At 50.2% G+C, this 23,064-nt stretch overlaps 1 protein-coding gene across 1 annotated transcript in view; it reads left to right on the top strand.

The window, feature by feature from the left end:
- Window positions 1-23,064, top strand: part of GABBR2 (gamma-aminobutyric acid type B receptor subunit 2) — a gene marked incomplete at its 5' end in the record, with an annotated part of 339,283 nt that overhangs the window by 100,271 nt on the left and 215,948 nt on the right. Inside the window, one exon of the mRNA XM_080820587.1 lies at window positions 6,925-7,062. Within this exon, the coding sequence (XP_080676713.1) occupies window positions 6,925-7,062 (138 nt within the window). The remainder of the gene's footprint in view (window positions 1-6,924; window positions 7,063-23,064) is intronic.

Below are 23,064 nucleotides of genomic sequence, written 5' to 3'. Positions count from 1 at the left end.
AGTGCTCTGAAGTGACACTGCTTGGGATAGAATCCTCACCCTTTATGTGACCTTGGACAATTTATTTAACTGCTCTGGTGCTCAATTTCCTTCTCGGTAAGGCTGGAAATCATATTAGTATACCTGTCTTATAACAGTATTGTCATGGATAGGGTGATGTACCTGAAGTTCTGAGTACCGTGCCGAACACAGAGTTCACGATTTGGGTTAGTTGGTGTCCCTTTTCTGGGCGGGGCAGTTAGTGGAATTTGTGGGGTGGGGGGGTGCATCCTAGAAATGTCTGCCCTCTGAAGCCTTTGCTGAGGATGACCACAGATGGAAAGGCTGTCACACACACATCCTATGAGGATCATTAGAAGAGTGAAGGGTCATTTGGCCTGAAAGCATCTCCTAGAGTCAAGTCAGTCTGCCTGAATTTAGGTGTCTGAAGGGCTCTCGTGGGAACGGAAGACTGTACAAATTCTAAAAGGCTCCAGAGCACGGGTGGGCAAACTATGTCCTGTGGCTCAAATCCGACTGCCACCTGTTTTGGTAAATGCAATTTTACTGGAATGCAGCCAGGTTCTTTTCTTTTTCTTTTCTTTTTTTTTTTTTTTTTAATGTATTGTCTATGGCTGCTTCTGTGCTCCAAGGGGTTGACAAGTTGCAACAGACACCACATGGTCCCCAAAGCCTAAAATATTTCCTGCCTGGCCCTTTACGGGAAAAGTTTGCTAACCTCTGCTCTAGGATGAGAACTTAAGTGTTAAAGGAGGGTGATTTTTAAGACTTTGTAAGAAGCAGAGCTGGTTCACCAAGGACCACTTTGCTCTCCAGTTCAGGAGTGAGACTTCTGTCACTGGAGGGATGTAAGCAGATGCTGACCACTCCTGGAGCAGGGGCCACAGAGGAGGACTTTGTATCTGGGACAGGTTGGACACATCAGTGTTTAAATTCTCCTTCAAGTCTGAAATTCTGTACAGAGTAATTCTCAGTTTCAAATTGGTCGTTATTAGCTCTGACATTTTCTTGGCATTTTTACATTTTAACTCTCAGCCACATTTGCTTTGAAATTTTGAAGTCAAAGAAAGTATTTAAATTCTTTAAAAATGAGATTTTAAGTGAAAAATGGAATGTATTCCAGAGTTCTACTTTTTCATTTAAAAAATGGATTTGCATGGCTTTTGGATCTATTCCCCTTTATAGGTGCTGAATTTTAAGAGCCTATATGTGCCAATTATGATTTCTCTGTGACAAGTGTGTCCTTACTGGAAAGGAGGAGCCATGGGAAATGAAATTCGAGGCAGGGAGTTTGGGGGCAGTGAGCTGTGGGATCCGTGGAAGGCAAAGAGGAAACATACTGGAGAGGAACGGGGAGTGGGGGCCGGGAAAGCGGTAGTTACTGAGGGCCTACTGTGTGCCAGAGCCCATGTCGAGGTTGCAAAACTGCAGATCAGAGGCTGTGGCCCATTGTCGATAAGCTTTGAACTTCTGCATGAGAATGTGAGCAGGTGGGAGGGTTCTAGTTGGAGAGGTGGGGAAGCCAGAGAACATGATAAAGCCCATAGCTTTCTTCCAGGACACGAGAACCCCCATGTAGGGGCTCTGAGAGCAATTCATCAAAAGCCAAAGCACTCAGAGATAACTTGCCATAAACAGTTTCTCAGAATGATAGTTTTGCCCAGTGACCGGCTCACTAAAAGCCATCTGACAGACACCTTAAATGGGGGGAGTAGAGAAGCTTTGGCATCTCCCTGGCTCATGCAAGGGAGGGTCTGAAGTCTGCAAGAAGAGGACGGTAATAAACAGGCATTAGGGGAACGTCTCTGAGTGCAGCCTTTAGGAGGGACTGAAATGTGAAATACAGGTGAAATTGACTTTCACTGGAGCTGGAAGGACAAATCCTCCTGAAATGGCCGTGTGAAGTGTCTGCGAGGAGATCCTCAGGAAACTCACACTTAGAGGAATTCCCCTGGTGATTTGATGAATTGATTATCAGCCAAACTGATGTGCAGTGGGTCAGCTTTGAGGGTGTGCTCAAGCGACGGGCTCACCCAGCCTCGCCTCCGGGGCACTTGCCTGCCCTTCCTAGGCCAGAGACAAAAATCATACCCTCTGGGGTCCTTCCCTCCCTGGTTTCCAGGCATTTTATGCTGCTAGCAATAGAATCCCCTTCTCCAATGAAGTAGCACAGGGAACCTGGATGCTGAAGACAGGAGAAATACATGGAGAGCTCTGGCTGAAGCGAAGGCAGGGAGCCCAGAGGCCCCCTCGCCGGCTCCACGTCCCTGCCAGGTCCTCGGTGCCCAAGGGGCTGAGCCTGACAAGCTCCAAGCTGGTCTAGCCACAAAGATTCAGCTTTGGTTGGCTGGAAAGTCTAATTAGGACACTATTGGTACTAGGCACGAAGATACAGTATCAGAAATACGGATGAGGAAGCATAGCCGCTAAAATGGGACGGATAGGTCCATGTGATTCTTATTTGGTAGTCGCTATCAAAGTGTTCCCTGCAGGGAAGCCGAAAGAGTGGGCTTGGTGCCCAGGAGGCGGCTTATCCTGCCTCAGGTCCACAGCGCTGAAGCTGGAAGCATTATCCTGGGGGAAGTGGTCCTTTCTAGAACACTGCTAGCTTTAACATCCTGTTGGCCCAGTGAGGTGAGTTCTCCAGATTATTGAGAAGCTCTGAACTGGGACTCGTGAAAACCCTTCCCCAGTCCTGACAGGACTGTGACAAACCCCCTCCCTTCCCTCCGTCCTCTGGTCCTTGGTGTACATCCGAAAATGAGGGTACAGGGCTGGCCAGATGAGCGATTCCCACGTGTTTTGATTTCACACATCAGTAAAAGCTAAGTTAGAGCGCAGCGCAGAAGGGGCATGGAAAAGAAACTTAGATTTAAAAAAAAAAACCACACGCTTTATTTTGGGGGCTCCTGGGTGGCTCAGTTGGTTAAGCATCTGCCTTTGGCTCAGGTCATGATCTCAGGGACCTGGGATCAAGCCCCGCATCGGGCTCCCTGCTCAGCAGAGAGCCTGTTCCTCCCTCTGCCTGCTGTTCCCCCTGCCCCTGGTCTCTCTCTGAAATAAAATCTTTAAAAAAACAAACAAACTTTATTTTGTCACACCAGGACATTAAGAACAAAACCCTCCCATCATCTGTAATTTTATAACAGAGAAACATTTCAACATCACAAAAACTAGGAAGGATCTATAAATGAAGGATGGTTTTTAAAATGGAATACACTTATCTTTAAGGAAAACCTCACTCTGTTATTCTTACTTTTCTCATTTTACTGCACCGTGTGAGTTTCCTGTTTCTGCCGTTAACAGATGATCGTAGATTTCGTGGTTTACGCCACAACCTCACTCACAAGGGTCAGACGCCCAGGCACTGTGTGATTGTGTTGGACCCTCTGCTCAGGACTTCAAAAGGTCGAAAATCAAAGTGTCAGCTGGGCAGGGTTCTTAACTGGAGGCTCACCTGGGGAAGAGCCAAGTCTTTTTGATTGTAGGACTGAAGCCCCCGTTTCCTTGACCTGTGGCCCCCTTCATCTTTGAGCCAACAGGCACACTGAATGTATCTCATGCTTAGAACCTCTGATTTCACTCCTGCTACCAGCAGAAAAGATCTCTGCTTTTCAGGGCTTCTGTGATTACATAGATCGCCTGGATAATTCTTTTGAGGTCAGCTGATAAGAAACCTTAGTGATTTCTGCACAGGTTTTGCATGTAACATAATTATTTGTGAGAGTAAGATCAAAGGCACAGGTCACGGGGGCCAAAATTCTGCTGTCCACACCCAGCCTGGTGAAAACGGAGTCAGATAAACATTTGCAAACATTAGAAGGTTCCATCAGTTCAAATACTGGTTGTCAAATATTCTCCTATTCTTGAGCTGACGTTCAGAAGCTGTGTATTTGTGAGAAGTCAGGACAATATCATCATTACAGAATCTTGCCCAGACAAGGGGCCGGGGAAATGTTTGCAGAGCAAACAAGTATTAGTAAGTTCGTTGTTGCTAATATTATTTTAATGCAACTTTGATTATAAATCTTGCAGTACTGTATTATCATTGTCATTAGCTACAGATTAAAAAACAAGCTAAAATCATTACAGGAATGTATTAAAATGGGAAACGATTCAGGAAATCATGGTAGAAACAATTAAAACATGACCTGCTCTGTTACATCTGCCGTGTTCTGCTGAGGTTGGAGAATGTTGCTTTCAATCAAGCAATGGGGACATTTAATAGAGGACCCCAGGAAACAATAAAAACTTGGTTTTTCTTCTTTCCCTTCCCCCTTCCTTCCCACCTTTCGTTTTTCTCTCTCTCTTTCTTTCTTGGCAAAAAACTTCAGCATGGTCATTTTAAAAATTAAATTTAACTTTTAAAGTGACATTATTTCCTAAATCTCTGCAGGCTGCAATCCAGCACCCTTGCTTGGCCCCTCAGCCCTTGTCCAGTCCCTTTGCTGCCATCCTCAGGTGTCCAGAGCCCAGCCCCTCCCCTCCCCCTGCTCTGGGGGCATCAGCTGTGAAAACAGTGACAAAAATCTTGCCTTCAGGGGATTGCATTCTACTTGGGAGGTCAGTCAATCTACAGGCAACAAAAAACAGGATGATTTCAGGTAATTTTAAGAACCACCTTAGGGCAATAAATAAGGTGGCATGTTAGGGTAGGACTGGTGGTGGGGAACATTTTGTATGGGGGATAGTGATGAGGTCTGTGAGGAGGTAACAGCTATGCTGAGACCTGGATGATGAGAAGGTGGGAACCAAGGGAATATTGTTGCTGGCAAGGAAAACAGCAAGTGCAAAGGCCCAGAGGCAGGAAGGAAATTGCTTTCCATTTCAAGGAGCAGAAAGGAGGCTGGGTGAGCTGTAGTTGGTGAGCAAGGGAGAGAGTGGAGGGAAATGAGGTCAGAGTGGGAGGCAGGATTGGACCTTGTGGCTTCTTGTATCCGTGATGATAGGGAGGGTTCAGACCCTGATACCAAATTTGTAAATAGTACAAAACAGTTATTAGATAACCAGTTAGCCTAACACTTAGAGCCTCTTCTAGCTGCCCTGCCTAAGAGTCATCTGACTGGGGGAATTTAAGCCCTAGACACTTTACAATTCTCTAACAACTGACATGATGTGCCAATCTGTAGGGATTTTCTTTTCTGTCCCCAAAGGTTACTTTATTGCCCTATAGGACATTAACCGGTTTTGTACCTGATTTGACAATCTTACCTTATTCTTACTTTTCCTTCCACTATAAAAATCCTGGTCTCTCAAGTTTCCTTTTGAATCTACTTGGTCATTCTGCAGATCCCCTTGTTAATGAGTTAAATAAAAGGTTGACATGTACCCAGTCTCAATTTTCATGAGAATTATGTTTTTAACCTTTTGAGAATCAACATTCTGCTAAGGAGGTGGGCTTTAAGTGCATGGAAAGCAGGACCATCAGAAGGACTGGTTTATGTTTTACAAAGTACCCCCGGAAGGTGGCTGGGTGGTGAGCAGGTTTACCTGGACCCCCGGGGAAGCGAGAAGCCCAGCTAGGCGCCAGTGCCTCTGTGCAGGGAAGAGATGACGACACGGCTTGAGTGACAGAGGTGCAGGTGGAAGTCGGTAACATTTGAGGACATTTGTCCTGGTTCATTTCCATATTGGATTGCTGGGATCTGTTTTAGGGCTCAGTTTTCCACTCTAGGATGCAAGCACCTGGGCAGGGGGCCGGGTCCAACTTGTATGTTACCTAAGTACACAGCCCCGGACTAAACACGACAGTGCGTGGCAAGTGTTTGCTGAACCAATTCTTCCTTCTAGATTTTCCTCTTCCTCCTCCTCTTCCTTTTCCTCCTCCCCTTCTTCCTCCTCCTCTTCTTCCTTCTTTTTTTATTGTGATAAATTATGCAGAACATAAGATTAACCATTTTAACCATTCATTAAGTGCACAGTGGACTGGCATCAGGTACATTCATGAGGCTGTGCGACCATCACTGCCATCCATCTCCAGAATGTTCCCATCCTCCCCGTTAAACACTGATTCCCCATGCCCTTCTCCCCCAGCCCCCAGCAGCCACCTTTCTGCTTTCTGTCTTTATGAATTTGACTCCTCTAGAGACCTCATCTAAGTGGAATCCTACAATAGCTGTCCTTTTGCATCTGGCTTATTTCACTTAGCATAATGTCATCAAGGTTCCTCTGTGTTGTAGCACGCGTTAGAGTCTCCTTCCTTTTTAAGGCTGAAAAATACTCCGTTGTGTGTCTATGCCGCATTTCGTTTATCCCTTCATCTCTTGAAGGATATTTGGGTTGTTTTCCCCTTTCGGCGATTGTGAATCGCGTTGCTGTGAACGTGGGTGTGCAGATACATCTTGGAGTCCCTGCTTCCGGTTCTTTGGCTCCCGGATCTTTGGGCTGTCTACCCAGCAGCGGAATGCCGGCTCGTACAGTAATCCTGTTTAAGGTTTTGGGGCCCTGCAATGCTACATTGTACGTTCCCCCCAGCAAAGCACCAGCATCCCCATTTTTCTGCGTGTCTCGGCTTCCTCGCCAACACTTACATTTTGTGCTTTTTTGATGCTAGACATTCTAATGGGTGTGGATTTGTGCCCTTGTAACATGTAAATGACTGCAGAAAGGTGGAGACCCCAGAGGGAGACATTTGGGGGCCCTTTCCTCAGTGTGCAGAGCAGGGAGATAGCCACAGAGCCAGAGGTCCTGGATTGGGAGGGTGCTCAGCGGGAAGAGAGCTGGGATAGGGGGTACCAACATCACACTCACTGAGCTTGTAGCCTGGGCCCAGGGCTGGCTTCGAGAGAGGCCTCCCAAGGGGGGAGCTGAAACCCAGCCGGTTTCCCATGAGGAAATTTGTTTGTGTGAATCCACCGTTGGGCCCCTGTCCCTGGGGAAAGCTGTTTCTAATTTGGGTTCCTCTTTCTGTCTCTTGCTCTCCAGTGTGATAATGCGAAAGGGTTGAAAGCCTTCTACGATGCAATAAAATATGGGCCGAACCACTTGATGGTGTTTGGAGGAGTCTGTCCATCTGTTACGTCCATCATTGCGGAGTCCCTCCAAGGCTGGAATCTGGTGCAGGTAAGGTCCAGGTCGCCTTTGGTTGGGGGACTGTCTTCAGCCACCAGTCTTTTGCAGGAATGGCTCCTGGTACAACATAGCTCCTAAGTTGCCCGGATCAGGCCTCCCTGACTCTTCTCTGGAGGATTGATTGCCCAGTCCCCCGCCGCCCCACCTCCTGGCCTGACCCCCTCCCCCGGGCTGGTGCTGGCAAGGCCCACACGGCGGGTCTCCATGGGGTAGCCCCAACACCCCCACTGCGTGTTTGGAATCTTTCAATGACATCCTAGCCTGACTCTGTCACCAATGTCCAGCCGGTCTGCCTGCCCAGTGTCCTCTCTTGTCCCTGCCACTCTGTCCATGCCTCAGCCCCTCCTGACCGCCTGCCCTTGCCCCAAAGGCATCTCACACCTTCGGGCCTCTGAGCCCTGCTCTCACTGTTCCCTGATCAGATGGGCCTTTCTCTACTTGCTGCCGAGCCCCCCTGCCCACTGACATGGCCTCGTGCATCAAGACACCCCCCCTCCCCCCACTGCACACAAGGCTTTGCCGGGGCTCCTGGCCAGGGTGCACTCTTTACACTGGCTAAGGTCCTACACCAGCCAGCCAGGGAGGGCATGGGCTGATGGAGGCAAAACTCACTAGTGTCAGGTGTTGTTTGGAACAGGAGAAGAAGGGCGTGGAAAGATGAGGGGTGACCCACACCGTGTGTTTATGTCTTTGCTTTGGCCATCCGGTCATCCAGCGGAGAGAATGGGCAGCTTATTCTGCACCTAGGGTTTTGGTAGACTCTGGGGACACGGTGTTGACAGGACAGGGCGGGCGTCTACCTGCTCAGAGCCTATGTGCTAGGAGGGAGGCAGGCAGCGAGCAAGTGAACAGGTCACCCTACTAAGAGCCGACACTGGTGTTGTATGAGTGCCAGACTTAGAACATACTGGATGCTGTTCTGAGCACTTCTTTGCATTGATTCAATCCTTACACCTGCTCTGTGCTGTGGCCAGTATTATCACCCTCATTTTATAAATCAGAAAACCTGGGCATGCAGAAGCCTAGTGACTGGCACAAGGACCCTCAGCACACAGGTAACAGAGCAAGGATTTAAACTCAGGGAGTCTCGAACTGAGCCTGTGGTAGGAAACAACCAGGACGGAAACAAGCAGAGTGATGGGACTAGTGGTGACCGTCCCAAGGCAGTCAGGGAGTGCCTCTTGGCAGAGGTGACATTTGAGCTGAGACCTGTAGCATGAGAAAGAGCGGGTTGGGTGGCTGGAATGGTCCAAGCAGATGGCCTGTGCTGGGGAAGAACTTGGCTCCTTCAGGGAGCGGAGAACGGGTCAGTGGGGAGCGGGGGTGAGAATGAGGAGGCCAGCGAAGCCTGACCACAGTGGGATCTGGTTTCCCTGCATTCCTGATGACTGAGGAGCTCAGGGACTCTGGCCCTGCTTGCATGAGGAGCTGGAGGTAGAGCCCCCATCTCACCGCCCAGAGGGAGGCCAGAGCTACCCGTGACTGAGGAATGAGGAAGAAGGGCTGAGGTCCTGGGGAGGGCCGCCCACTCAGCCCACGGGCAAGGAAGCCTTCCCAGAGGAGCGATGTGGAGCTGGCTGGGAAGGAGGAGAGGATGCTGGACAGCTGGAGCTATGGAGGGGAGCGTTGCCAGCAGAGGAAACGGGGCACTCTGAAGCAGGAGGTGGGGGAGCATGTGGGCCTGGGGAGCAGGGAGTCACTCGTGGTGGCCCGAGTGGGCCACGCTGAGTGTGGGTGGATGCAACAGGAGAGGAGGCCAGGAGAGCAGCTTGGCGTGCTGCGATGCAAACCTAAACACGTGCCTGGGACCCAGCACCACTCCCCTGGCTTCGAGCCTCGAACCTCGAGCCTGCAAACAGCTGGGAGACCTTGGCTGGGTCACTTTCTCTGTGTTTGAGCTTCCTTTCCTGAATACTGAGGAACACGCTCCACTCCATGTGCAGCCGGGCTTTGCACTGCTCCTCTGAACCTTAGCCCCTCACCTGTAGAATCTGGGGCGGGAGAGGACTGATCTCATAGGACCGCTGTATGGATTCAGGGATGAGATTGTGGTTAGAGCTGGGCCTGGCCCATCCTAAGCACTAAGTGTTCCTTCTTGTACCTGCCTCCTTCTGCTTCCTGAGTTGAATACCTCAACTCCTCAGCATTCTGGGTCTTTCCAGCCACATTGTTCCCTGCCCCTCATCCCCCACCTGAGATGCCCCATTCTCCTCATGCCCAGAGTGTCACCCATCCTTGGAGACTCAGCTTAAAAGCTGCCTTTTCCAAGCAGCTTTTCCTTACTATAATCTCTAAGGTAGCCCCTCAAGAAATTCTTTTTCTCACTTCCCTGCATTTACTCCTAGCAGAACACATGCATAGCCCACCCATCGTGCCCTTGGTCTGTCCCTCTCTTAGGGCTTTGCACATGTGGGGGCATGTAAGCTGGGCTGTGAGCTCTGTGAGAATGGAACCTGGGCCTGAGTTCCTCCCGTTTTTCCTGGTGCTTAACACTCCACAGACATCACTATATGTCTGTTGAATGATCAGAGAGATGGAGGGAGGAAGGAAGGGACGGAGGCTGGAAAGACCTGCATGCAGATGGACATTTTGCTCAGACATGGCAGGCCAAATTCCCTGGAGGGTCCCCGCCCAGAGAGGAAGCCAGGGAGCTTCTGGGCCTTTCCATACTCTCACTTGGAACGGTTTACCCCTCAGAATTCTCTGAGGAGCTGCCGGAACGAGTACAATGTTAGAAACTCCTGGCTTGCCAGCCAGAGCCAACTGACCTCAGCATGAGTAAGGAAGGCCTCCAGCTTTGAGAAGCTGACAAGACAGGAGACTGAGTTACGAAGACGGGACTGTGTTAGTTATCACTGTGTAATGACTCATGCCCAGTTTTAATGGCTTTAAACAACAGTAATCATTACTGCATTATTTCCTTGGGTCAGAAATTTCAGACCCAGAGGATGGCTTACGTCTGCTCCGTGACGTTTGGGATCTAGCTGGAAGATTCAGAGACTGGGCTGTAGCATCGTCTGAGGGTTTGTCTGGGACTAGAGGATCAGTGCCCCCTAGGCGGCTCCCTCACAGGAGGGTCACGTCGGTGTCTCTCCTGCAGGTCTCTCCATAAGGCCGCTAGAGTGTCCTCATGGCATGGTAGCTGGTTTCCCCCAAAGCTACCCATCTAGAGACCAAGGCAGGGTGGAAAATTCTTTTAGGACCTTGCTTCAGAAGTTGCACATTGTTGTTTATGCCGTATGCTCTTGGTCATACAAATTAGCTCTTGTTTATCGTGGGAGAGGACTAAACAAGCTGCAGTGGGAGGTGAAAATCACTGGGGCCCATATTGAAGGCTGACTACCACAGGAAGGAGGGATTCTGGGAAGAAGGTAGGAGCACAAGTTGCCCAGCAAAGGAGGTTTCATGCCAAGTCCCTTCTCTGTTTTAAGGAACTTCTGCTCAGCCTCCAATACCCTGGGTAATTACCTCTTCCTCTGGGATACCTTCCCTGATCCCTTTCCTTCTGTGCCTCCCATAGCCCCAGGGTAAATTAGTGGCTCCTTCCTCAATAAAGCCTGCTCTACGAAGGCTGTCTCCTGCAAGCTAGCGTGAGTTGGTTCTTGTGGGGAGGGGGCAAAACAGCCTACTCTTTTTTATGTACAAAGCACAGAGATATATACAGTACATAAGTAGATCTTTTTTTTTAAATATTTTGTTTATTTATTTGACAGACAGAGATCACAAGTAGGCAGAGAGGCAGGCAGAGAGGAGGAAGCAGGCTTCCCGATGAGCCCAGAACCCGATGCGGGGCTCAATCCCAGGACCCTGGGATCATGGCCCAAGCTGAAGGCAGAGGCTGTAACCCACTGAGCCACCCAGGCACCCCCATAAGTAGATCTATAATATCTGCGGCATTAAAATTTCATGAGTGGTGCAGCGTTAGGAAAACATGTCTACAAGGACTTTTCAGGGGAGTGATGATGAAGAGAAATTCGGGAAACGTGGTTCTACGTCACTTCTGTTGCATACGATATTTTGTCATTAAAGGAATTACATTTCATGGGAAACGGTTTATTCTATTTTTAGGTGTTCCCTACTAGAATACAAGCTTCTCGGGGGGCCAGGGGCCCCCATTTTCTTCATACCCCAGTTCCCAGTGCCTAGCACAGGGCCTGGCACCCAGCAGGTCCTCACTGAGTGCTGAACTGAGCTAAATGCAGGGGACAGGCTGTGGAGCCTGAAACCCTCCACGGCAACACTTTCCTCCCACGTGGACGTGATCCTGGGGAGGTGGAGGTCGCGGGAGGGAATGCAGATTCCTGGTCCCCACTGCCACAGGCTCACTCTGCATTGCTACAGTGCCCCCCCCACACACACACACCCTAGAGATCCATTCTCAGACTGCATAAGGTCGAGGGCTCCCACTGCACACCGATGGGGGTGCCAAGGGGCAGGGAACTGGATGGTGCCTGGCAGTTTGGAGAGCTCTGGGGACCTCAGAGGCAGAATGAGGCTGAGCCCCGGAGAGTAGACGTCCCCCAGCCTGCGGAGCCAGCCGAGGGAAGTGGAGCCGCAAAGACCAGGCTCTTGATAGGAAGGAGCCTTGGAGCTTCTGCCTCCCTCTACGTTCCAGGAAGGCAGACTCTGGGGACCTCCAGGCCCCCTCCCCACCTCTGAGAGGCTGAGCTGGCTTGTGGAGATGGTGCAGGGGCTGGAGGAGTGGGCCTCCAGTCACTCAAGGGATTCAATGAATCCCTTAACTTATTCAAAACTGGGCTCCCAAACAGAGTTCCGCAAATGGGAAAATGCATGTAATTTGTGTAATTGAAAAGGAGCTCTGACTGCCCTTTGGGGGAACAATGCTTGCTGGACAGAGACAGCCTGGAATGTGTAATCACTTGTTTCTGTTTCCTCGTGCCACAAAAATAGGGATTCGCGCGACGGAGGGGTGAAAATTCAGCCTGGTGCCAAAATCGGTTAAATTTAACTTTTGCCTTTTGCCGGGCTTCTTGATTCCTGGTTGCTGTGTCGAGAGCCTAATATTGTTTAAGTCACGATGTGAGTCACTCGGCCACTGGGAGCGTTGGCTCCTCCAGCTAGGTGCGAGGACCAACTTAAGAGTCCAGGCTGTTATGTGCAGGCTCTGTCCCTCCCCAGGCTGGTCAGACGCTGCCCCTCGGGGGAGCTCAGAGCTGGACCTCCCTGGCAGGGACCTATTAGGGCACAGGCTGGCAGGCATCTGGGGAGGGGCAGGGTCTGGCCGTGGGAGATGGCATGTTCAGATTGGAGGACACGCCAGAGTCTGCTCCTCCAGAGCCTCGTGGCTCTGTGAGAGATGTCGCTGGTTCTTGGTGACATCGGTGGGAGATGCGGGAGCAATGGCTGGTTAGTGAGGAGCGGAGCCTCCACTTTCTGCAAGCAAGTCCTTATCGCTGGAGGCGTCCAGCGTGGCGCCAGCAGCCTGGCTGTGATGTAGGGGTTTCCCTGTTACCCGAAGTTGCCCGAACATTCCAGTCTCATCCAGGCCTGCTGCTGGGGAGATCTAATATAGAGAGTAATCATAGACCAGGTTGCAGGCTCTCAAACTATGTCATAAGGGTCACTTCTGGGGGCTGGGGATGGGACTTTGCTAATACACATTCCCGGGCTCCACTCGTTGGGTCTAGGCTGAGGGACTCAGCAAAGGTCTTAAGGGCATAGACCTACTCGTCACCCCGGCTGCCATTTCAGTGCCCACAGCCCTGAAGACTTAGATGCAATTAGTTCTTGGAGAGGCCAGGTGATCTCTGATGCACATTCCCCTCCCAGACACTGGGACTCGAAGGCCTGGGGCTCCAGGGGCTCTCAGAAGTGCTCCCGGGCTCCAGAACTTCGGGCTATGCAGCCCCTTTGGGGCATGGAGGAGACAGCAGGGCAAATAGAGCTGCCAGGATGAAGCTCACAGTCCCAGGTGTGGTCAGAGGGTGCTCGGTCACCCCGCCCTGCTCCCTTCCTTCCTCCTGCTCCCTCGTGTCCCCGGGCCCAGACAGGGATGTCTCCACCTGGCAGGAAAGACTGTGATCCTTCCTTCTGGTGCAGTTTTCTGCCCTTTATCCTGTGAAGTCCCCCATTCCTTGTGCTGTGCCATCCCACCCACACCCCCCTGCCATGGTGTGTGGCCCTGTGCCTGGGCCCGGCCTGGCCTGACGCTGCCTGAGGCCAGGGTCTTGTCTTATTCAGCCCTGCGCCCCGGGCTTGGCGCTGGCCTGGCTCCCGTGCTGAGGGGTGCTGGGGAGTACTTGCTGACAGAGACCTGGATGCCTGCCTTCTAGGCCTCACTCCCGTCTCGAACGAGGAGGGCAGATCATCAGAGCCCACCAGACCGGAAGGGACCTGGAGTGTTTCTCCACCTGCAGTCCCTTGGTAAAGGAAAGCAGAGGGAGACCCTAAACGGCCTCCGGCTGCGTCTCACCCCATATCTCCTCTCTGTGGACCCCATGTTGTTCTTTGACTTTTTTCCAGAACCCCTCAGAATCCTGTCTTCGGCATTCTAAAGGGGGTTTGGCTTTTGACCGTACCTTGCACTTTCCTCGAGCAGTTCTGCTGACCTCCCCCCAGCCTAGTCTGTCCTTTTGCGAGCATGGGGCCTGGGGAAAAAGCGGGAGACTTTGGGGCCGAGTTGAGGGTAGGGTCGTGGAGGGCAGGAATGGAGGAAGGGCAGCTTAAACCAGAGATACTGGCAGAGCCCAGGGAAGGTACAAGAGAGGCAGCGAGAGGGGGCTGACATCCTCAGAGACCAGTGCAAAACTCCCTCCTTCTTTGGGAGCTAGGTGATAGCTGCTTCAGCTGGCAGACAGAAATAGTCTTGCTGATGAAAATAAAGGCAGATTCCTGAAGGGATAAAGGGCTGCTTGCAGGAAAACGGCAGGAAAACGCAAACACTACTTCGTCGAGAACTGTATCCCACGGAGCCTGTCCTTTAAAAGGCACGCAGCAAATATTAAATTGTAGATGCGCGTCTCCTGGCACTGTCCCAGCCTCCCCTTGGCAGCCCATCCTGTGTCTCGGTGCTCCCTCCAGGACCAGGGGGAGGAGTGTTTTGGCCTGCGAGATGGGGCTGGATCCGTGGAGATGTGGAGACACTCCTGCCGAGGAGTGGAGGGAAGGAGGTCACACAGACAGGGGAATGTTGACTCTGTGTTTGTTGAAGTGTTGGCAACTATGGCCCTGAACATTTAGGACTTGATTTTCTGCAAAATCTAAATCATGCTTGGTTTTGACATTTAAAAAACCAAATCAGTAAAACCCCCCCAATCAAGCCCTTTGCTATTTACTGAATTCTGGCATAGCTCTAAACTGCTGGTCGATGCCATTTGCATCACAGGAACCGGAATTTTGTCGTCTGGCTTGATAGTCTCAAGTGATTACCGTATTAAAGCTGTAGGTTGCCTGAGAAGTCGAAGGGTTGTGGTTTTTTGGGGGTTTTGGGGGGCTTTTTTTTTTTTTAACTTAGCTGTGGGTTGTGGAATTTGAGATAGATTCATAGAAGGCAGAGCTGGTAGGGTCTTGGCAAGCATTGGATCCAGTGTTCCCATTATAGAGACTGGGAAACCGAGGCCCAACGTGGAGAGGACCTTGCCCAGGTTCTCAGAGTAACAGCAAACCTGGGTCCCATGGCTCACCCTCCAGTTCTCTGCCATCTCCACCAAAATCTGGTCTGATTTTCTCTCTCTCAGCCTTGCTTTTCTCTGATGTAAAGTGGGACCAACCTCTTGTGTTTCCTGCCATTGTGAGAATCACAGAAGGCTTTCCCCTTTAAGTGAAAGCACTTCTATGGACTACGGAGCAGCAGTGGCTCTTGCACTGAAAGGGACTTTTCCGCCAGAAGCCGATCTCCGATCTCCGATTACAGCTCTCAGAGTTGTAAAATCACCCCATTTTGCATCAACAACCAAGGTGGTTTGCTTTGGCATCAGAGACCCTGAAACCAAGGCATCCTGGGCAGGATGGGGGGTTCTTTAGCAAGACACTCGGGCTGCACACAGCACCCACTTCTCAACCCCTGCGGGGGTGAAAACCCACCCTGCCAGAATCCTGCTCCTGCCCAGCCCATGCACAGAGGCAGCCACACCCAGGGGTGGCTGGGTGGCCAGACCACGGACCTGACAGAGACCATTCAGGAGATGCGGTGCGATTGAGCACAGCTGGAAACTCCTGCGGCTGCTCTCTAAGAAAGACAGCAGAGGCCAAGAATCCAGGCCGGGCTGGAGCCATTTCTTGGCGCTGGTCTCCAGAGGGGCCATTTAGCGCATTAATAATCTATGAAATGCTTCCACCTTCTGGATTCATAAGAAAGAGAAAGAGGGGGTGCGAGAGAGGGAGAAGGGATATTAAGGGCATGCACCGTGGGCCAGGCAGGGATTACGGGTGGGCCTTATTCATTCCCTCACTCAAACAGCGTGATCGATGCCTTACACTCTTCTGGGCTCTCGCAGACCGGTGTCCCTCCCACTGCCCAACGCTGCCGCCCTGGGTGGACGTTCTGGAGAGGCAGTTCGGGGCAACAGCTAGAACAGAGTTGTCAAGCCCGATGCTCTGGGTCACCATCCCTCCTGTGTCTCTCCTTGCCAGACCCGGCTTGGGCAAATCGGCAGGCTCCTGGAGCATCGCCGAGCTCATCTGTGAAATGGGCGAGGTCTGCCCTTCTTCTGGGGGCTATTTGGAGAGCGTTGGACAAGACAGGGTCCTAGAGTAGGGGGGAAGCACTCTGCAGACTGTACGCCCCCGGTGGACTAAGGTTACTATTACTGGGACTAGTGTTTTTGTTGTCTGAGGTGCCCGCCAGGGCCCAGCCAGGGAATTCCTTGAAGATTAATGTCTCCATTTGCCTCCAGATTCAAAGTCACGTGGATGAAACGAGCTATCACAGACCATGAAGGTGGTTCGGAAGAGTGAAATTAAAACAGAGAGCCTGCAAGAGAGGCAGAGTAAGCCCAAGGCAGCCGGAAGAGCCGTGGCTGCTCTTTCCGGGTTGAGTTTTCACAGACGCAGAGGCAAAGGGCATGGCAAGCGTATGGCGGTTCCCGGTCTGTCCCTGCCAACAGCCCAACCCATATCCTTCCTGTCCATCTGGCAAAAGATTCAATTCAAGGTTCTGACCCCCATTTTTAATTCAAGACCATGGTCTCTAAAGTAATATCGGTTCCCAGCGTGTAAGCCCAACGGCCGCATTGCTGATGTGTCTTTCTCTGCCTCAACCCCTTTCTGGAAATATGTGGGATGTAAATAATTCATTCTAGATAAATAAATCACACACGCTACTTACGGTACAGCTCATGCTGCTAGTCAGCAGCACGACCGCAGATTACGTGCAGTTGAGTCGGGATTTACAAGTTGAGACTGGGCGGACCTGGAGAGGGAACCAGGCAAGTAACTCCCTCCAGGAGGACAGATGTGTAAAATGACAGCAAGCTCGGAGGGCGAGAGGATAGAGGCAACGTGGACAAGAAACATGGAACAGGGGGGTCTCAGGCACACGGGGCCGAGTTGGTCAGCCTGGCCGGGCTCTGTCCTACTTCTAGGAGCCTGGGCCTCGGGCATGTCAGCTTCTGGTGACTCTGACACACAGTGGGTGAGAGGCCCTGCCGGGGGGCCAAGCCACACCCCGGTGTGGAGATTGGACCACCCCTGGTGGGCGTGCTGGGGGCTTGGGGCACCAGACGAGGTGGGTGGATTCTGCAGTTGCCCACGCATACCTGGTGGGAGGACTCATGGGAGGAGGGGGCGAGTGGGGACAGGGCACGGGCTTATTGATTAAGAATCAGGTTCCCAGGTCCACTGATCACATCCTAGGGAGGACGCCTGAGAAGCTGATTTTTTTTTTTGAAGATTTTATTTATTTATTTGAGAGAGAGTGAAAGTGAGAGAGATTATAGAGGGAGAGGGAGACGCAGACTCACTGCTGTGCAGAGAGCCTGATGTGGGGCTTGATCCCAGAACCCTGGGATCGTGATCTGAGCCGAAGGCAGCTGCCTAACCATCTGAGCCACCCAGGTGCCCCGAGAAGCTGATTTTTAACAAGTGCCTTGGACAGTTCTGATCATCAGGGGACTGGGGGAAATGCTGGCCTAGAGATGCCCTAAAGCCACAGGGTCCTGGACCAGCAGCAGCACCTGGGAGCGTGTCAGAAGGGCCCACTCCCAGGCCCCACCCCTGGATCTGAATTTTGACAAGATTCTAGATGATTCTTGCTGATTGAAGGCGCCTGGAGTCTTTGACGGCAGGTGTGTCAGCTGAGGTGGAAGGGTCTGAGGGTAGGTATTGAGACTCTGGAGGGGACATAAGGGAGGTACCTACAACCGAGCCCCCAAATCTACTTGTAGAATGTTGCAGGGTTGGGGGATGCGGAGGAAGCAGGTGTAGTCAGTGTTTTGCCACCTTTGGATGTGCCTGCAGTCAGCAAGGCCCTCAACCCCATAGTGGCTAGGAGCACACTGAAGGGACCTGTGGCTCCCAGTAAGGAGTGGTGGAAGGGGCACTGGGTCAGGGTGAGGGAACCTGGCTTCCCACCTGTCCCCGCCATCTCCCAGCTGGGTGGGAGACAAACCACTTCCTGTCACTGGAGCCTGAGTGTCCTCTTCCATAACAGTTCCGCTTTCCCCCTAGGATTGTGCTGATGCTTGCATGAGGTGGGCCCTGGGGGGCTCGGAGGCCGCTGGGCAGGGGCTCTGGGATGAAAGCATGGGGTTTGTGTCATGGCATGGAATCGAATTCCCTATGTTTATTGCATTCCATAAGGCTGTGCCCAGAGGCCCAGGAGGCACGAATGTGCTTGGTCAGCTTGTAATAGGGACAGTCTCTTGGGCTTGGCGTTACATGGGCTGTGGCTCATGTCCAGGCTCTAGCACTAGTTGGCGACCCTGGGCAGGTCACTTAGCGTCTCGTGGTCTCAGCTCCTCATCTGTGACATGGCAATAGCATGACAGACCATGGGCTGGTTATGGGATGAGACAAGACACTCAGGGTTCCCTGTACCGTGGTTTACATTCCTCTTCCTTCCACTTCAAGGACCACGGTGGCCTTCTGATCTACCTTCCAGGAAGAGCTGGAGCCCTGGAATCTGGGTTCAGCAATCTGGGACTAGCTGTATGGCCTCTGCACATCCTTTGCCCTCTATGGGTCTCCTACTATAAAGGGAGAGGATTAGGTCAGCTGATGATACCATGTCATTATTCCCAAAGCCTTGTAGCTTAAAGCCATCAGCACCTGCCTTAAACCTCTCTTCTCCCCTCTTGTGCCTTGCATGTGATTCCCTCCTCTACCAGCTCCTGGGTTGGGCCTGGGATCTCAGGGTCCTGGGATCGAGCCCTATGTCAGGCTCAGCGGAGAGTCTGCTTCTCCCTCTCCCTCTGCCCCTCCCCTCAGCTCGAGTTCTCTTTCTCTCGAGTAAATAAATAAAATCTTTAAAAAAGGATAGAATGAGGAAAATGAGATGCAAAGATCAAAGAGACTTGCCCTGCTTCTTACAGTGAACAGACCTCAGGCCGTGGGAGTGGGATCTTTGGAGACCATGGAGGCTCCCTCTGTGTCCCTGAGGTCCCTCCCTAGCCTACCTTGGCAAGGAGCCTCCTGCTGGAGCCTCTCAATACGGACCTGTTTTCTCCCTGTAAATCCTTCATCACATGTATGCACGTGCGTGCGCGCGCACACACACACACACACGCACACCACTTTAAAACCTATTCCTCATCCAGTGACTTGTTGTGTATAAAAAAACAAATGGTTCCTTTGAAATAAAAAACCAGAAGACTGGTTGTTGGTGAAAATCAATAACTATGCTAAGTATTTCAAGCATATAGTACTTGGAGTTCTACTCTGGGTGGTTTTATAATGAATGGGTTGGCATTTTTTTTTTTTTTTTTAAATAGAGCCTGGCCTACTTTAGTGTTGAATTATACAAAAGACTTTTGCTTTGGCTCTGTTTACCAAGACAATTAAATAATTTATTATTTCCATGATGCAGAGATTGAGCCTTATAAAGTGGGAAGCACTCAACCTGAGACAACCTACCCTGGGTTAGATGATTATCGAGACTCTGCCCAGATGCGGACCCAGCACAGTGTTCCCGGATTTCCCCTGGGCTCCCACACACTGTCCTGGTTACTTCTAAGATGCAGTGTTGGCTTTGCGTGTCCTGGGAATGGCACCCTTGTTCATCCTGGGTGTCTTCTGAAACTCTAGGCCTGTGGCTGGAGTCCTGGGGACATGGACCCTCAGCACAGCCAAGCAGTTCTGGCCCACCCCAGCAGCCCTCACTAGCAAAAAGGGATCTTTCCTCAATTCCCAGGTTGATCACCACTTCCTTGGGAAGCCTCTCCAGCCAGATCACGGCCTCGAGGGGACACATCTGTAACACCTGTCTCCCCACCTTTTCATCGAAGGTTCAGTTTTCTGTTCAGCCTAGAGCTTGCCTGGTAATGTCAGTCCCCTCCATCAGGGGCACCTTGTGGGGGGAGGGAGGTGGGACCACATCTCCCTTGTTGTCGGTTGGAACCCAAGAGCCCAGCATGTGGCCTGGAATCTAGGAGAACCTCCAGGAATCATTTTGTTTGGTTTTGGGTTCTCTCTTTCTCAGTCTTTCCCTTTTATGCAAGTAGCATTATGAATTCATGGATCTTTTAAAAATATATTAAATGGGCTGTATTCCAATCAGTCACAGACATTATTTTTTAATGCAGTGTTTTTGCTGCTCTACTTAATATTTCCACCTTTCCTCCAAATTTTCTTCCAGTCTTTTGGAAAAATAGTGAAGCCTACAAAAATTAAAAGAAAGTGCAGTGAACATCCTCTACCCTTTACATAGGGACACCGATCGTCTATGTTTTACCTTGTTGGTCTTCCGCACCCTCTCTTTCCCCCACCCTGCCCCCACCACACTCATATTTTTGCTGAAGCCCTTGACAGTAGCTTGCAGACATAATGACACTTCACCACTAAATATGTCAGCACAAGTCTCCTAAGAACAATTATATCCTCGTGTATCACCACAATATAATGATCACACCTAAAAAATGAACAGTGATGCAATAATCTAAACTGTTATGTGGCCCATATTCAGATTCCCCCAGTTGTCCCCAGAATGTCCTTAGTGCCATGTATTTGGGGTGGGGGGACCAGTCAGGTAGCATACAGTGTAAGTCCGATCACGTGCTTAGTCTCCTTGAATCTACTACTTTTAATCTCCAACCTTTTTTTTTTTTTCTTTTTTTGGCTTATGGGACATTGACCTTTCTAAAAGGCCCAAGCCGGTTGTTTTAGAAAATGTTCCCAAATCCCAAATCTGGATTTGATCATTTCTTCACAGCTAGATTCCGGATAAACAGTTCTGGCCAGAATCCTCTTTTATACCATGTTCTTCCCACCGCTTTGAGTCAGGAGGCCCACCTTTGAAACCTTCTCAGTGATGGGAAACTCAATCCTTTGGCTAAGGTGGCATCTGCTAGATTTATTGTAAAGATACCTCCTCCCCTTAGTAATTATTAAGTAATCTGTGGGGTGAGATTTCGAGGCTGATGTCGTGGTCCCCCACCATCTTTTACCAGATGGTTTGAGGCTCAGTTGATGGTCCTGGCCAAGCCACTGTCACATCGGGGCTGCAAGATGGCCATTTTCTGACCGAACTCCCTCCCTCTTTTTTTTTTTAATTAAATATTTTATTTATTTAGTTGACAGAGAGAGAGAGACAGTGAGAGAGGGAATACAAGCACGGGGGGTGGGAGAGGGAGAAGCAGACTTCCCGCTGAGCAGGGAGCCACATTCGGGGCTCGATCCCTGGACCCTGGGATCATGACCTGAGCTGAAGGCAGACACTTAACCGACTGAGCCACCCAGGTGACCCCCAGCTCCCTCCCTTCTTCACTGAAGCTGGCATTCTTCTTTGCAGAAGAACATTCTGTTTTTTGACACTCTCGTTCCCTCCTGCCCCCTTCCATGCCCTCCTACCTTCTCCTCCATTCCTCTGGGCACTTAATATATTTATCTGCCTTAAATTTGGAGCCAGCCATTTCTTCAAGCTTTCCCCTTTCTTTCTGCTGGGGAATTATATTTAGGGACCAAGATGTGGGGTCTAACTCTGCTTGTTGCTACTGGGGTTCATTGCTTCTAGGATTTTTTTTTTTTTTTTGGTGGACTGAACTAGAAAATAGATTTCTTCATGTTTTAAACAAAAACGTTTAAACTTGAGTATGACTATAAGGAGATAATCACACCCATCTAGAGCATTTTATAAGCCACCTGACCCGGATTCTTCAGGAAAGTTAATGTTGTGGAAAACAACAAAAACAACAACGGAAAGGCCAGGGGCTGTTCTTAGATGAAAAGAGGTTATAAAAATATAGCAGCCAAATGGGAGGCATGGATGCTGATTAGATCCCGATTTTTAACATCCAAAAGGGCATTTTGGGGAAACTGAAGAAATCAGGGTAGACTGACCATTGGATGGTACTGAAGTGCTCTTCATTCTCATAAGTGTGGTGAGGACACTGCAATCACGCTCGAGGGGAATCTTCCAGAATCTTCTGGATTGATGGGAGTGTCAAAGTTTATAATTTCGAATGCATCAGAAACAAAAACGTGTGTGTGTGTGTGTGTGTGTGTGCGTCTCTGTGCATGTGTGTATACGTGTGTGTGTGTATGTGTATTTTTACAGAGAGGAAAGCAGATGTGGAAAATACTGAATGGTGAAGGGGATATGGTGTTCACTGTACTGTTCTTTCAACCTTTTTGTAGGTTTGAATAGCTTCACAGTAAAAAGCTGTGAGTGTGGGAGGTGGTGGTGGGGAGGGGAGGCGGTGGAGGAGACTAGATCTCTGTCCTGGTTGGACAGTGGAGATATATCCAGAAATCCCTTTACAGATTTTTCTCAGTGTGATTGATACATTTGTAAGTGCCTTTGTTTTCAGTTCTCAGGGATTGCTTTCTTTCTTTGTGTTGATCAATTTTATTTTTAAAACCTACACAACTTTTAGATGATTCCACAGTCAAAAAGGATGTAACAAGTAGAGAATTTCTGGACCCCATACAGCTTCTCTCTGTTCTGTTCCGTGCCTCTCCTGTATTTAGCCATTTTTCATTACCCCTTCAGTGTTTCTCATTCCAGATATACATAAATGTGTGTCTTTATTCCTCTTCCTCTATCTTATGCAAAAGGGAGCCTACTGCATATGCTGTCCTGCACTTTGCTTTTTTTCCCCTTAATTTTCCCAGAGCTGTCTGTTTTGTCACTATATAAAGACATTCCTTTTTTTTTTTTTTTACAGCTACATAGCACTTGTCGATGTGCATGGACTGCAGTTGGGACAGCCAGTCCTCTATCAATGGACATTTGGGTTGTTTCCAGTCTGTTGGAATAACCTGAGCCACACTGTTTCATAGGTGTGCCAGTGTGAATTGGGGATGAATTCCTAGAAGGGGGGATTATGGGGGGTTAAGGGAATGCATCTGTAGTTTTTCTAGAAAATAAATAATTGCTGAACTGATGAGAAAAACTAATGAATGAACTTGATTAAGAAGAGCAGAAAATAAAAGGCTGATACCCAGATGGAGATCTAAAACAATTAGACCGCCTCCCTGACCAAGTCTCCAAGTGCCACAGTTTTCGTTCCCTCATGGAAAGAACGAATTTCTCCTTGGTCTGTAAATCAAACACAGAATTGCAAAGTCATGAAAGGGTAGAGCTGAAATAAAAAGGCACCCAGGGCTGTCTCCTTATTTTAAGGGCAAGGGGAGCCCGGGCCCGGAAAGGGGAGGGGGTCAGGAGAAAGGTAGAGAGGCAGCCCCCGGTTCGGCTCAGTGCCATCATTGCAGTGAACAGCCCGTGCCGTGTCTGCTTTAGAGGAAAGCATACTTGCTTGTGGGTGCTACCGAGAGTCAAATGGGAAATTGTCCTAGCGTGTGCCCCCGAGATGTTACGTAAGGAGTGCCGTGGTTCAGACCCCTGCGTGCTCTCCGTCACAATATCGCCTTCCATGGAAC

This window comes from Martes martes (genome assembly GCF_963455335.1).
Source record: "Martes martes genome assembly, chromosome: 12".
Lineage (NCBI taxonomy): Eukaryota > Metazoa > Chordata > Mammalia > Carnivora > Mustelidae > Martes > Martes martes.
The sequence above is the reverse complement of the archived record's forward strand: the minus strand, read 5'-3'. Positions and strand labels throughout refer to the sequence as shown.